Source organism: Polypterus senegalus, chromosome 1 (assembly GCF_016835505.1).
Source record: "Polypterus senegalus isolate Bchr_013 chromosome 1, ASM1683550v1, whole genome shotgun sequence".
Lineage (NCBI taxonomy): Eukaryota > Metazoa > Chordata > Cladistia > Polypteriformes > Polypteridae > Polypterus > Polypterus senegalus.
In genome coordinates, this window is record NC_053154.1 from 16,767,999 (window position 1) to 16,784,075 (window position 16,077).

The 16,077-nt window shown below is 38.7% G+C and overlaps 1 protein-coding gene across 1 annotated transcript in view; it reads left to right on the forward strand.

The window, feature by feature from the left end:
- api5 (apoptosis inhibitor 5) overlaps positions 1-16,077 on the forward strand; it is a 48,855-nt gene that overhangs the window by 20,843 nt on the left and 11,935 nt on the right. The window contains exons 5-10 of the mRNA XM_039744270.1: positions 3,368-3,519; positions 4,075-4,281; positions 6,038-6,142; positions 7,379-7,468; positions 11,703-11,884; positions 13,525-13,618. Of these exons, the coding sequence (XP_039600204.1) occupies positions 3,368-3,519; positions 4,075-4,281; positions 6,038-6,142; positions 7,379-7,468; positions 11,703-11,884; positions 13,525-13,618 (830 nt within the window). The remainder of the gene's footprint in view (positions 1-3,367; positions 3,520-4,074; positions 4,282-6,037; positions 6,143-7,378; positions 7,469-11,702; positions 11,885-13,524; positions 13,619-16,077) is intronic.

Genomic DNA, 16,077 nt, shown 5'->3' on the forward strand with positions numbered 1-16,077 from the left:
TCTCTCTCTCTCTCTCGCGTGCGTTCTAAACACTTCCTATACAATCGCAACGTGGGTCGTCACGAGGCAAAACGATTTTCGTGTTTTTCTTTGTAAAAATTAGGGTGCACGTCTTACACGAGGGCGCGTGGAACACGTGTAAAAACGGTAATTATTCTTCCTTGTATTGATGTTGAAGTGTGTGTTTATGCAATAATATTGGTTGTCAAATGTGGTGTCTCTGTTTATCTATTGGATCTTTGTAATGATTTCTTCTGTTTTTGTACTTTCCTGCTGCAAACCAATTTCCCTCTGGGAAAATAGTCTCCCTAAATAATTGTTAGAGACGAACTTAGTGTACTTGTCTTATCGTTACATTGCATTTACATGGATAATAATAGTTTGGAAGTGTATGGAACCAGTAAAGTTGGTGTAACATGATAAAGCAAAACAAGAAATGTAGAATTTAAGCATTAGCTTATCAAAATAAACAGAGGGCGCTCACATATACAGTGAGGGAAATAAGAATTTGATCTCCTGCTGAATTTGTAAGTTGGCTAACTAACAAAGAAATGAACAGTCTCTCATTTTTATGGTAGTTTCATTTTAATGGAGAGAGACACAAAATCAACCACAAATCCTGAAAAATAAATAAGAATTTGATCCCCTACAGTCCAGCCAGAATTCTGGCTCCCACAGATTGGCGGGCACACAGATTATAATCAATCAATCAATCACTTAATCAATTCCAGATACTCCTGATCTCAACTTGTGTATAAAGCACACCTGTCCACAAAATCAGTTTCTACAATACTCAAATACTTATTTCCCCCAGTAGAGGGTAGAATGGTAGCATAGAAGTAAGGATTCAAAACTAAATCAGAAGTGTTTTTGTCATATTATAATACAGGTAGTCCCCAGGTTACGGACATCCGACCTATGAACTGGGCCGCAGCTGTGACGCATGAGCCTCAGTAACTGCTGCTCCGTCATCTTTGGCCTGGGGAACGTTGCAAGCGGTGGCTGGATGGAGGCTGGAGGGGGCGATTTCGCTACTCGTGCAGTGTAGTGTCCCTCGGGTGGCTCCCAGTGGCAAGTGGTTTCACTGCCTGCTCACCACACACGGCTGCCCCATTCATTCTTGGTGGATGGCTGGTAATGCTGCAAGCGGTGACCCGGTAGTGGCTGAATGGTTGCCATTGAGGGTGAACAGTGCGGCGGAGGGTAGCTTTGTAGTGTGCCTTGGATGGCTGCCTGTTGAAAGGGGGCGGTGGTGGGTGATTCACTAGCCACCTTTGGCTGCACCGTCTTCGTTGTTCGTGGGCGGATGCTGCAGGCAGCATACTGTAGTGGAGATGACTGTGAGGTGGGCTGGTGATGAACCCCCCCTTCGCCGCCCCATTCATTCTCAATAGCAAGCCTGCTTGTTCTGTTACGCACATAGCAGGAAGTTGTTTCTTGTCTGCTGTGATAACGTCGACAGTGCTGTGCAGAAGAGCTCATCTTAACCTTTTGTCTTCACCCTTCAAGAATGTCTCTGAAACACAAATCTGATGCAAGTGTTGTTGATACAGTAAAGAGAAAAACCACCACCATTGAAAATAAAGTAGAAATAATAAAAAGGTCAGAGAAGTGAAACTCCGTCATTCATTGGCAGAGCACTTGGTTACAGTCGGTCAGCAATAGCATTTATTAAAATAATGTACCGACTTATATACAAATTCAGCTTAAGCACAAACCTACAGTCCCTATCTTGTACGTAACCCGGGGACTGCCTGTATACATAACATGTTTCATTAAATCTAACGCAATTATTATATCTGAAAATGTTTTGAAATTGGTGACCATACTGAAGTTTCTCAGAAAATGTGATTTTCATTTCATTGTCATTTGCTTTTCTTAAACAAGCCTTCGGGTTCTGTTCTTAGTTGTTAATTTTTAACTGTTTTTCTTTTCATTAAAACTTAGCACAAACTGAATGTTGTCTACCCTGAGTTCATACATACATACGTGCTTCATGGATTTTTTCAGTTGTTTACTGCTGTTATTGTGTACTTAAATAAAGCTCTTCATGACCACGTGTACTGCTCTTGATTCATTCAAAGATTTCCACTTAGCATGGACACATGCACCTGTCCTTAATGTGATGAGAGCGTCCTATATGTGTATATTGCTACAACTTCTTATACTATTACATTATCTGTTATAGCACTATTGACAAATAATCATAAAATGATGAGCAGACACATTTTTAAAAGTATCTTTTTATCTCTAACATTTCCATGAATAATAAAGAACACTATCAACTTTTGTAAATATTTCATTTGTGATGCATAGTTCAGACTTCTCTGCTCTGTGATATGGAATGATATCATACATTAAAATGCTGATTCATTTAAGTTTGTTATCAATAGCAAATCATCTCTACTTTATTTAGTGCATTTCAGTTTCTTGCTTATTGTATTTTGGTTGTCAGACAAATACGCAAAGAATAGATAACATCTGTTGAAAAGACAATGAATGCAATATTTATTTACATTTAGAAACTATTAAAATGTCTGAGTGTGTCCATCTCTGTAATAATGGGGTTAGCTTCCTATGTATAATTTGTTGTAAAACTGGACATCTGTGAGAGCTGGTAGTAAAGGGGCCAAAGAGCAGCTTGAGTTTTTAAAATGTTTACTTTACAATAGTATTAAATTTTAGAAAACCATAATGTTTGTGTGCATTTAAGTATATTCGTTAATGACACTTTTAAAAATAGAGAAATATTTTTACATTTTTTTAAAGATTTTATATGTTGTATTTTTGTGTTTTAATGTATTGGCAAAGTTTTCTAATTTAATACATTAGTGTGCCAACTAGGGTTGTCATATCGAATATTCCTATTTGAATATAATTTTAATTTATTTTTAAAAGGTCTTGTTCTTACTCAAACTCTCATGTGTGACTGTAAAAGAATGGTTGTCTGTTTTACCTGCACTAATTTTGCCATTGAGTTATTTCAGATATGCAATGCAAAGCCGCAGCATTTTACAGATGTTTTTACACTTCACTTCTGTAATCAGCCTATTCATAATTTTGAAAGGTTAGCTTGGTAACTTCATTTGTAAACCACCACACAATGTAGTTTGGAACTTGTAGAACTTTGGAACCAAGTTCTTCCCTACATGGCTACATTGTTTCCACATTCAGGCACACCCTTCCAGCATAATAAGAGGTGCAACACACTACTAGATGGGTGTACGTAATAAGCTGACAGTTCAGTGCATTTATATACAGTATATATTTTTTTATGCATGTGTATGTAATGAAAAGGTTGTGCAGTGCACAGATTCATTTCTTTTGCTGTGTAATTTATACTCCGTTTTTTTTTTTACTTGTACAGGAACTTTGGGTGGATTGTTTACCCAGATTCTGCAAGGTGAGGACATTGTGAGGGAACGAGCCATCAAGTTTTTATCCAACAAGCTGAAGACCTTATCAGATGATGTATTAACCAAAGAAGTGGAAGACTACATTTTTGTACAGTCCAAAAAGGTGATTGTTCATAGTCTTTTATCGCTACCCGTATTACTTTAATTGCATAATGAATGTAGTGTTGATCTCCTTTATAGTTTGTCAAAAACTTTTTAAAGTATTTCCACCTTTTTCATAGAATAATTGTTAAAAATCATCATTTCCTCCCTTCCTATCTTATCACCGTCTACAAGTGTTGAAAGTGCTGCTCTTCAGTGTGTTCTAGTTAAAAAAAAAAAAAAACACCTCGGCAGGATGCTGGCATTTCAAAAAACAGTGAATGGGGTGTTTGCGAAGCAGGATGTTTTAAGTAATTCCTAGAGTCAGTATTAAGACATTTATAGAGTACAAAGAAATTCATACTTGGATGTGCCAATTAACATGCAACATGTCACCATCCTGGTGCCATTATATTAAATCATAGTAGCACTTGCACAGCCAAGTTTAAGTGCTTGGTTTAAATAGCTCAGATCCGTCCCTGTTTTACTGCCATTACCATGGTGTCCTTTTTAACTGTTACAAATGGCAGATTGTTGTTTTCATTATCACATCATTAATTTTTTATGCTGTTTTTAGGTCTTGGAAGATGTAACTGGTGAGGAATTTGTTCTTTTGATGAAGATACTGTCTGGACTGAAGAGTCTGCAGACTGTGAGTGGACGTCAGCAGCTGGTGGAACTTGTTGCAGAGCAGGCTTTCTTAGAACAACACCTCAATCCGGCAGACACAGACAATGTGGACAGACTGTTGCAGTGCACTCGTCAAGCAGTACCTCTATTTTCTGTATGTATTCACTCTGAGAAATGTATTGTACCATAATTATAAAATCATTTGTGCTTAATTGATATTTTACCCAGGGCACCCCATTAAGAAAGTACTCTATCTGTGTTTACACCATACCAGTTGAGTATGTGTCTTTGGCCAATGATGGAATGAGTTTATTCATTTTTGGAAGCATCACAAATATCATTAATGCCTTAGGCCTGTATTTCTCAACCACTGTGTCAATTGTGGGCTCTCAACAGTGAATCACAAGTTGCTATTGTTTATAACTGTAGTGGGTCACACACAGGGCTGTGGCATGGGTCCACTTCAGTGATTCCGCTTGATATGGAGGGCCAAGGTTGTGGAGAGCCTTGAATGTTAATAGGAGAATTTCAAAGTCATTGCAGAACTTAACCGGAAGCCAGTGAAGCTGCTACAAGGAGTGATATCATGAATAGAGGGGGTTCTAGTAATGATGCAGGCAGCTGAATTCTAGACCAGTTGAAGCTTAGAGAGAGATTTGCAAGAAAAGACCAAAGAAAATGGAATTGCAATAATTGGGGCAAGAAGTGACAAAGCTATGAACGAGGATAGCAGTGGTGTGGGAAGTTAGGGAGGGACGAATACGGTTAATGTTACGTAGGTGAAAATATACACACTGGGAGATGTTATTGATGTGGTACTGAAAAGATAGTACTGTCAAGGATGACACCCAGACTCTTGACCTGTGGGGAAGGGGAGACAGAAAAATGATCAATAACAAATGAAAAATTATCGGTTTTGGATAATGTTAATTTTGTACCAATGAAGAGAACATCAGTTTTGCCACTATTTAAGAAAATTTGAGGGGAACCAGAATTTAATTTCTGCTATGCAGTCAATAAGCGAGGAGGGTGGGAAGGAAAAAGTAGGTTTGCTAGTGAGATAAGAGCTGGGTGTCATCAACGTAACAGTGGAACTTAATGTTATATTTATCTGTGTCTATTTACAAAAGATATTGCCAAAGGGAAGGAGGTAAATAAAGAAGAGGAGAGGCCCCAGGACAGAGTCCACCTGAAGTAACAGCGGTGGGTTGGGATGTAAAAGTTTTGAGCTGAACAAATGGAGTGCTTGAATACCCCGTTCTCATTAGCCATGTTGTTTATATAACTGCCTAATATGCCACTGGAATTTGTTGCCCCACAAACCACCACCAATGCTGCTTAAGCTGTCTTAATGTTTCTTTTATAGATTTACTTGTCAATTTTCTATTATTGTATATTATTTGGCTGGAAACTTCATCCTAGGCACTGTTCATTTTTTTTAACAATTGATTCACAAGCTTGTAAAGTGACTTTGGGTCACACTGTGAGGAGAAGACAGCAATTGAGCTACATTCTAAGAAACTGAAAATGAACCAATTCTTCTTGCAGTTTTTACGTTTTTGTAAATTGATTTAAAGTGCAATCCTGTGTATTATACTGAAGAAAATCTCTCAGACGTGGGTTTCATACAGATGAAAAACTCCTGTAATTCAGTCACTGCTTTTGGTTACTCTTGATTTCTTCTGGTGAAAGTTTGCATTTGCAAGTAAAGTCTAAATGCCCCAAATTTAAATGCAAACATTTATTTCCATATACTCTGAAAGTTTAAATTAATCACCCCAAATATTCATTTAAAATGTTTTCAAAGGATTGTGAAAATGTCCTATTTATATATAGTATCACTATGGATGTACTTATTTTGAAACAAGTTACATAAAGTAATTTGGGATCTTGTAAATTTCTCTCTTTAGAAAAATGTTCATTCAACTCGATTTGTGACCTACTTCTGTGAACAAGTCCTCCCAATCCTGAACACCCTGACAAGTCCTGTTGCAGAACTGGATATCCAGTTAGAGGTAAATAAAATAGTTGTCAGCTGTTATGTATCAGTGTAGACTTTATTCAGATTGCTGTTAGGATAATTAATTTATTGAATATCACATGTGTAGAAGATTGTAGCTATTTCATGTCAGTTACCTCATGAATGTCAGGATATGGTGGTATGCTAATAATGGCCTGTTCACCACAGAGACACCTGTTTATTCTCATTTCTGATCTGAATGGCCACTTGAAATTCACATTATGAAAGCCTAAGGTCTACTTACAAATGTTCGTCTTCGATTCGGAAATTTTCTCCATGTACCTCTTTGCTGTTTTTAAAGTTCTGTAGTGTATATGTGATAAAATCGGAATTGGGTCAGAAACAGGTGTAAATGTATTGAGTCAAGTCGGTGAGCATGCACTGGTACAATGCGTTGCCGCACCCACTGCATGACGAAACAACTTGGGATCCCGGTTTGCAACATAGGCAGACACGCAGTCCAGCCCCACCCTCCAGAAATGACCCTCTAACTGCTGCAGCCAGGTGTTATGTGGGCAATCACTTGGCCTGGTCAAGCCACTCGGGTCCCCAGCAATGAGGATCTTATGAGCTGGATCACCCTTGGGGGAAACGTGCCATATGGCGGTAGTGCCTTAACTGATGCTCCCTCACAATGCAGGTCATATGCCTCATTCAGGACTCCATGAGCATCCGCTCATTTGACACAAAGTCAAACCAACGGTACCCAAGGATTTTCCAGAGAGAGACAGTACAAAAGCAGTTCAGTCTTCGTACTTTGTTCAGGTCACTGGATAGCGTCCATGTCTCGCAACCATATAGCAAGACAGGAAGCACCAGGATTCTAAAGACTTGGACCTTCGTCCTTTTGCATACATATCGGGCGCGCCACACACCCCTTTCCAGCGAGATCAGGACCCCCCATGCTCTCCCAATCCATCCACTGACTTCATAGGAAGAGTCACCAGAGACATAAATGTCACTGCCAAGGTAAGTAAACCTCTCAACAAGGTCAACACTAACTCTGCAGACAGACACACTGCTGATGGCTGTGCCCAAGAGGCCATTAAAGTAAATGTATCTCCTCGGTGTATTAATATAGTTTCGAGGGGAAGTGGTTTAATTTTGGCTGAGTTATGGACAAGTTATGCCTAAATTCTAGCTTCAGAGTAGCATCTCTAATTTTGGCATTTACTTGCTTCAGATTTTACAGATTGTGATTACCAAGTCTGTAACCTTCTCTTTCTAATAGGTATTGAAACTTCTGGCTGAGATGAGTCCATACTGTGGTGATATGGATAAATTAGAAGCCAATCTTACAAAGCTGTTTGATAAGCTACTGGTAAGTAGTGTCCTTATCATTTTTTTGTATTTTTAAATTATGTTGCTCTTGGACTCGGTGAATTGTTTGTTTTGGCATGATTTTGAAATTAACTGCTTATACAGTGAACCCTCGTTTATCACGGTTAATCCGTTCCAGACTCTACCGTGATAAATGAATTTTCGCGAAGTAGGATTCTTTATTTATAAATCGATTATTTTGCAGTTGTAGTATAGAAAACCTGTTTACGACCTTCTAAATACGTTTTTTAACATTATTAGAGCCCTCTAGACATGAAATAACACACTTTAGTCACCATTACACTCGTATTACCCAATATATTAGACAAAATAAGAGAAAATAAGACATATTAGACATTACAAATATCATTATTACTAGGCTCACCTGCCTTTTAAGGCGACCGACTTTTATCCTCAATTTTTGTGCGCTCCATGTGTACATCAGGCATGTACGTGTAGGGAATGAGAACATTAAAGTGCCCATTCATAACATCTCCCGAAAACCTAAGTTTTTTTTTATCTCCTCAAGTGCCTGTCCAAAGTTGTACAATGTCAGCCCGAATCTGTACCGCTAAAGACGGAGTTTCATGCACTAAATAAGCTATAGATGAGAATAAGCAAGCGCCATCTCCCCTGATATTTACTACGCGGTGAGGCATTTGTACTCCATCAACATTCATTATTTCCAGAGACATAATTTGGTCTATTTTTCCAGCGCATCGCGCACAAAAGCAAGGGAACGATGAGGGCACCAGAACTCTGCTCACATCGCCTCGCTTTGTTCTGCAAGCCGCAAGTTGTAAGTCTGTAATAAGCGGAATACCGCTACACTTTGAACTCACGGGACGGAAGGACAATCTCGACTGCTTTTATATAGTAGATTATTGTACTGTACATTTAATTGTACACACACACACACAGTTCTTACACACAACCACTAACCTATGAAGGCACAACCTCAGTAGGAGAGTCTTCAGGTGGTGCAGTATCTTCAGCAGGTGCGTTGTTGTCCTCAGTGAAGAAGTACTAGGAGTAGGCAGTGGGTGTCTGGGTGCGCGGCTGAAGAACATCTTGATAGGCAGTTGCTGGCGCTGTCTTTTCATATGCTTGAGGAGGATTTTGTAGGGTATTGCCATTTTTGATCATATCCAAGAGTTTCACCTTCTCCCGGATAGTAACCATCTTCCTCCGGCACTTAGTTCACGTTTAGGAGCCATCATGGGCCTTATATAAAAGTTCTCAGAAAGCGCATGCATAGCGATGTAAGCGTGTATGAGAAAAAATCGCGATAGAGTGAAGCGACGAAAGTCGAAGCGTGATATAGCTAAGGATCACTGTATATAAATGATTTAGAAATGGACATTTCTGAAGTTACAGGTAGTGTGCCAGTGGTGAGTGCAGAGCCAGATCCATTCAATATGTACAGACTATTTGGCATATAGATCATCTACCACTTCTTGCTTTAATTCAGTGAATGCCTAGGACAGTAGCTATTATGTTGTGATGATCTGATCACTCATCCTCTGATTTAAATTAACTGATTTTTTTTCTCTCAAGTGATTCGATCAGGGATCAGTAAATTGACTGATATTTTTTGAATCTGCTAATATGCTCATCTGAGCTTTACATTAAATAAAATGGAAGAATAAAGTAAGAGAAGGGAATCTTAAGAGAAACAGCAGACGTATATGTGGTCCAGCTGTACTTGAAGTGGAAGGAAAGAGAGACATGTACAGGTAGTCCCCAGGTTACGGACATCTGACCTACGACTTACCAACGAAGCTGCAGCTGTGACGCATGCGCCTCAGTAACTGTCACTCCTCGTCTTCAGCTTGGGACGCTGCAAGCGGTGGCTGGGCGGAGACTGAATGGGGGCAATTTTGCTGCTTTTGTAGTGAAGTATTCATTGCGTGGCAAGCAGTTTCACTGCCCGCCCAACACACACTGCTGCACCGTTCGTTCTAGGTGGGCAGCTGGTAATACTGCAAGCAGTGACCCGTTTGTGGCTGAAACAGAGGCCATTGAGTGTGAACGGTGCTGCAGGGGGTGCGGCCGGGGCTAGGGTAGCATTGTAGTGTGCCTCGGATGACTGCCTGTTGAATGAGGGCAATGGCTGCACTGTGTTCATTCTTGGTAGGAGGACTTTGCAGGCAGCATATTGTAGTGGAGGTGACTGTGAGGTGGGCTGGTTATGAACCGCCCGTCGCTGCCCCAATTCATTTACAATAGCAATCCTGCTTGTACTGTTATGTACATAGCAGGAAGTTGTCTTGTGTCAGCACATCATTCCTGCTGTACAGTGCTATGCGGAAGAGCTCATCTTTACCTTTTGTCTTCACCCTCAAAGAATGTCTCTGAAACACAAATCTGATGCAAGTGCTGGTGATAAAGTAAAGAAGAGAAAACCCATCACCATGGAAAATAAAGTAGAAATAATAAGGTCAGAGAGAGGTGACACTCCATTATTCATTGGCAGAGCACTTGGTTACAGTCGGTCAACAATAGCATTTATTAAAGTAATGCACCTGTTCCGACTTACATACAAATTCAACTTCAGTACAAACCTACAGTCCCTATCTCGTACGTAACCCGGGGACTGCCTGTATTTGGCAGGAATTAAAAGAGAAGCCATTTAATGAGTTCAGACCTTTTTGTTTTGTCCTCTAATTACAACTGACACTTCTTTACTGAAAGTGTGCAGTGAGCAATCTTGTGTTTATTGCAGCAGGTCACATTTTTTAATTAGAAAAAGAATAGATAAAGAAGAATTTACCATCACCTCTTGGTAACCAATAAGCTTGTTAGCTTTAAGGACAAATGAGTGTATTTTACTTGTAAATGTGATAGGCAGGTTAGCCTTCTGTCTTCCTGATAAACATCATATGAACATTTTATGAGAATTGTGGCTTTTAATTATGACAAGCATCGTCCTTACTTTTCTGCAATATGCATTATGGGTAAAACTTTGTGTGCACGTTTTATTAGTTTAAAAGGTTTGTGGGCTTAATTTTAGTATTATGCTCACTGAACATGAAAAATGAACACTTAACACTTGTAAAAATACCAATTTAATATCAAAAATTCTTCAATATGACTGGTTATACATGAGCTTAGTGTTAAAGGATTAAAGAAAAAAGTTTTTGGAATATGACATTTTTAATTGCTAAAGGCCAAAAAATGTAATATATGGACAAACTTTTTTTAACTGAATATTGACATTTTAAAAACATACCTGGTGCATTCAGTTAAAAAAAAAAAAAAACACTTTTGAGTAATAACTTGATGTCACTGCTGTTGCACTTTCCCTTCTCAACGATCATTTATAAGAATGAAAGCATTTTAAAACACAGCATAGGGTTTTGTTTTGTTTTTTTCCTTCATTGTTTGGAGAGGGGGGTTATGGGTAGTACCTCATGCATGAACACAGTTCATTTAAAATGTATGTTCATTTATTTGTAAAGATAGCATGGTAAGACCGAGCTGTGCCAGGCATTTTTTTTTACTTCTAGCATCACTGGATATTTGGGTTTTAATTCTTTCCAAAATTTTTGAATCAATATCATTTTAAAAGTTAAAATAAATAGGAATAAGCCAATTTCATTGAACGTGTGAAATTGCAGGAAAGCAGAAATTTGTATTTAAATGTATTCCTTGGGAGTTCATTTCCATACATCAGTAATAAATTATTAAATAATGGTATTAATAATGCATTTTTTGGCATTGTGCTTCATCTTAAAGGCCTCCCACATATAATTCTGAAATTGATGGAAACTTTTATTTTGAATATGTAAAATGAAAACAATTTCATTGAAAAGTTTTCATAATGTGTAAATGTTAAATTCTTTTTTTTATTCATTTGGGAAATGAATGTCTACTTTTTTGCCATGGCCTCCTGGAATTTGCTGGTAACTAATTTATTGATGTTAGTTTTTTTGCTGCATTTTTTGTTTTGTTTTTTAAAGCTCGAGCTAAACTTGCAGTATAAACACAATGAAACCTGTAACAGCAGATTTTACATCTGCTGTCCTGTTTCTGCTTTCATTATTTCTATCCAAAAGTTTGTTGTAGTTTTTGTCCACTTTTCCTTAGAGATTATAAAAGTATTACTGTGTTTTTGCATAAGGATATCACCCGAAGACGTTGCTTTCCTTTAAGTCTTTATTGTGTTGTTTTATTTTTGATTGAATAAAAAGATTGGACAGAAAGCCTAGCCACATTTTTGTGGTCTTTTGCAGGAGTACATGCCTTTGCCTCCAGAAGAAGCAGAAAATGGGGAGAATGCTGGAGGTGAAGAACCCAAACTCCAGTTCAGTTATGTTGAATGTCTTCTGTACAGTTTTCATCAGTTGGGTAAAAAAATTCCTGACTTCCTAACAGCTAAACTGAATGCAGAAAGACTGAAAGACTTTAAAATCAGGTAACTACAATAACTATACATACCTTTTAACTTGGGTACATTCTGACGGCTTAGTCTTGATTTGCTAATATAAGTAATGACTTTTTGTAATCCACAAGATAAACTCAATATCCAGTCATACAACACATCCACAAAGTAATCGCATCCCTTCACTTTTTTCACCTTTTATTATGTTGCAGCCAAAATTTAAATTAATTTTTCCCTCATCAAGCAACACTCAATACCCCTGAATGACAAAGCAAAAACTGTATTTAAGGAGGTTGGCAAATCTGTTACGAGTTTAAAAAAAAACGCCAAAAAAACCAAAAAACTGAACTATCCCATTGACACAAGTATTTAGACACTTTTGTCCTCGGTACTTCACTGAAGCTCTTTTGGCAGTGATTACAGGCTGGAGTCATCTTGAGTCTGACACAAGCTTCATAAACCTCTGACAGTGTTGTGTGCAGATCCCCTCAAGCTCTGCCAGGTTGGTTGGAGACCATCATTGGACAGTATTCAGGTCTCTCCAGAGATGTTTGTTTGAGTTCGGGTCCGGGCTTAGTCGGGGCAACTCAAGGATATTCTCAGAGTTGTCCATAAGCCACTCGTGCCCTTGTTGTCATTGTTCCATTGGAAGGTGAACCTTCAGCCCATTCTGATGTCCATAGTGCTCTGGAGAAGGTTTTCTTCTTTAAGAATATCACTTTACTTTGCTCTGTTCAGCTGCCCCTCTGCACTGTCCAGGCTCCCAGTCCCCATGCTGATAAACCACTGCACAGCATGATACTGCCACCATTATGCTTCACCGGTGGAATGGTATTGTGCAGGTGATGAGCCGGTGCCTGGTTTTCCGAAGCCAAACAGTTCAGTCTTGGTTTCATCAGACCAGAGAATCTTGTTTCTCAAAGTCTACGAGTTCTTTAGGCGCCTTTTGCAAATTCCAGGCAGGCTTTCATAAGTCATCTGGCCAGTCTGATGTTAAGCTCAGATCAGTGGAGTAGTGTTGTGATGGCTGTCCTTCTGAAAGTTTCTCCCATCTCCACACAGGTTCTCTGGAGTGCAGCAAAAGTAACCATCTGGTTTTTCTCTTATCATTGCCCCTACAATTGCTGTTTGGCTGGGTGGCCAACTGTAGGACTAATACATTTGCAAAAATGACCTAACTTCCTGTTTTTGCTTTGTCATTCTGGGGTGTCGAGTGTTGTTTGATAAGGGTGGTGGGGAAGGAATTTAAATTTAGTATTAGGTTGCAACATAACACAATGTAAAAAGTGAAGTGGTTTGGCCCCTGTATTCACCTGGTTTTCGCACTACTTCTGGTATGTGCTTCAACTTTTGTTGATCTCATGAATTTTTCAGAAATTGATGACTTGTGCTTGGCTTCTCAATTGTTTGTGGTCTCTTTATAATTAAATAGGTTTAATATTAATAGGTTTAATATATCCTTATGTACTTTATGTGAACATTTCCATTCGTCTGTAAATTAAGGGAAGTAAACATTTTTAGTATTGAGCTTGAAAGGCTACATATCAACATAATCCAGTTTTTCAGAGTAAGCAATGCATGTTTTTGTTAAAGCACACAAGTCTGGAATTTTTTTTTCTTTCTTAGTAAATTTTACTTGATCAGATAACAATCAAATTTATTCTGCTTTTTAGGCTACAGTTTTTTGCTCGAGGCCTTCAAGTATACATTCGCCAATTAAGAGTTGCATTGCAGGGTAAGACTGGTGATGCCTTAAAGACAGATGAGGTAAGAGAAATTACTCTTAAGTGAAGTACATACTTTTATTAAGGTAAATTAGAATTAAAAGGCTGCAACTGTTTATAGCTATTTAGTTCAAAGGCTTCGTTTACATATGAAATGGCAGTCAGTTGATTTGGGGGGGGAATCAAAGTCATTTTGTGCTTTTCAGTGTTGCTTTTATCAATTAGAATTAATCATGTGTGAGTAAGCATGCTTCACAGGAGCGTAGCTGTGTCTTTCCCAAGTTCTAGAAGTTGAGCAGACTCTGAGATGACCAAGTAGACTTCTGCTTTGAGTTAATAATCACTGTGTTATCGTGGGATGAGTGGGACTTGCCAAGTTCATTATGGACTGGCGTACTGTCACACACCCTCTAGGTTAACACGTACAGAACCCGCACATACTGCGCTGAGGCCTGTCACAGTTGTTACATAATTACTTGAGGTGACCTTGATTATCTTGTGTGATCATTAGACTCGTTTCAATTCATCTGCATAAAAATAGCTGAAACAGAAATGTCATATTTCTACCACTATTTTGTTTTCACTGTGTAGTGTTTATGTGGCGCTCGTTTAATGACGTCCAGTGTTTGGGAACAGTTCTGTTAAAAGTAACTTTAGTTACATTAATTTATTATTATTATTAATTACCAATAAAGTAACTAAATGTTATGTATCTACTTATTATAAAATGTATTCTGTTACAATCTGTGCATTTGCAATACTCATTCTTCTTAAACCGCACATTTTACTCGCCAGCATTTGTTATTAAATTAAAAAACAAAGCCTTTAATGACGTCTTAGGCACAGCCATCAGCAGTGTGTCTGTCTGCGGAGAGAGTGTCGACCTTATCGAGAGGTTTACTTACCTCGGTGGCAGATGGATTGGTAGAACATGGGGATGTCATAAGATTGCTGTAAAGAGGTGTGTGGCGCTCCTAATATCTATGCAGAAGTTTGAAGGTTCATGTCTTTAGAGTCCTGGTGCTTCCTGCCTTGCTGTATGGTTGCGAGACATGGACATCCTTCGATACTGTGTATTTTCGGAGGATTCTTGGGTACCGCTGGGTTCACACTGTGTAGAACGAGTGGTTGCTCAGGGTTTCCCGAATGATGCACATTACCTGCATTGTGAGGGAGTGTCAGTTACGGCACTATGGCCATGTGGCGTGATTCCCTGAGGGTGATCCGGCTTGCAAGATCCTCATTGTTGAGGACCCAAATGGCTGGATCAGGCAAAGGGGCTGATAGCGGCTGCTAAAGTACATCTGCTTCTTTCATTACACCCAGCGCTGCTGCGATGGTAACTGGCTTCTCGTGACCCTCTGCACATCCAGTTTTAATGACATTTTGACTTGACTGGTTGCAAGAACTACATGGCAAAAATGGTGCCAGGCGCAGCAACATGCTGCTGCTTGCATTGCTTGGTTTTCCAAAGTGGCAAATTCAGATGAGCGACTGGTTACAAGATTGTCAGTGCGTAGAACATAGTATTCATGCAGCTGGTCATCAAAATATGGACACCATATCAAAGCACAAGATAGATGTGCGAAAATGTTCATCTGTTTATCATGTTGCTTACGCACTCATGAGAATATCGTACTCGCCCTCCCTTTACTACTTTAGGGTTAATGGGTCTGACATTCTACCTTCTCTTTTACCAGTTAAAGCCAGTAATAACAGACACAGCACTTTCATTAGCAGAGTTTCACTTCCTCTGCTGTGACATTGTTAGATATGTGACATTGACCAAACACTGGCACCTGCCGACTAGAAGTATATCAGCGTGCTGATCAAAAAGGCCACCACGAGTATGAATTTGGTCACCTACCTCATGCAAGCTTTATGTGGAAAGTATAAACCAGGCTATACTCTGACAGCAGCAGGCAACGTTGTTGTGAAAAAAAGGCAATACTTCCACAAAGTAATGAGGCCTCATTTTTTTTTTTTTTTTTGATAGTGGCGGGAATAATATTTCGTAGTAAGATCATTCCTCTGTATTATTATTTATTTGTTTATTTTATTTGGCCCAGTGAGATGTTTCCTTAAGCCAGATAAGATAAATATGTTAGTGTTGTTCGGAATCTGCATAGCCAGTGTGGATCAGTTATAAAGTCTGTTTTTTGCCATAGTACATTGTTTATTTTGATTATGGTACTTTGGTTATTATTTATTTATATCATATCTATCCTGAACAGTTTTTGTTCACAATACCAAAAAGATAAAGTGCAGTTTTATTTATCTGTTGCAATGTTCAATTGCAATAAAGGGCTTTTCTTCATAATGTGTATATGATATTGTTAAACTATTCTTAGGCGTACTCTAATTGTTGTATAATTGGAACAGAAAAAGACAGTTAAACCTTAAATCGCAATTATTTGTATGACAATCATCAACTGAAATTTCTTCCACTTGCACATAAGTAGAAATTTTGTTTGATTCCTGCAATCCACCTAGAGACTCGCT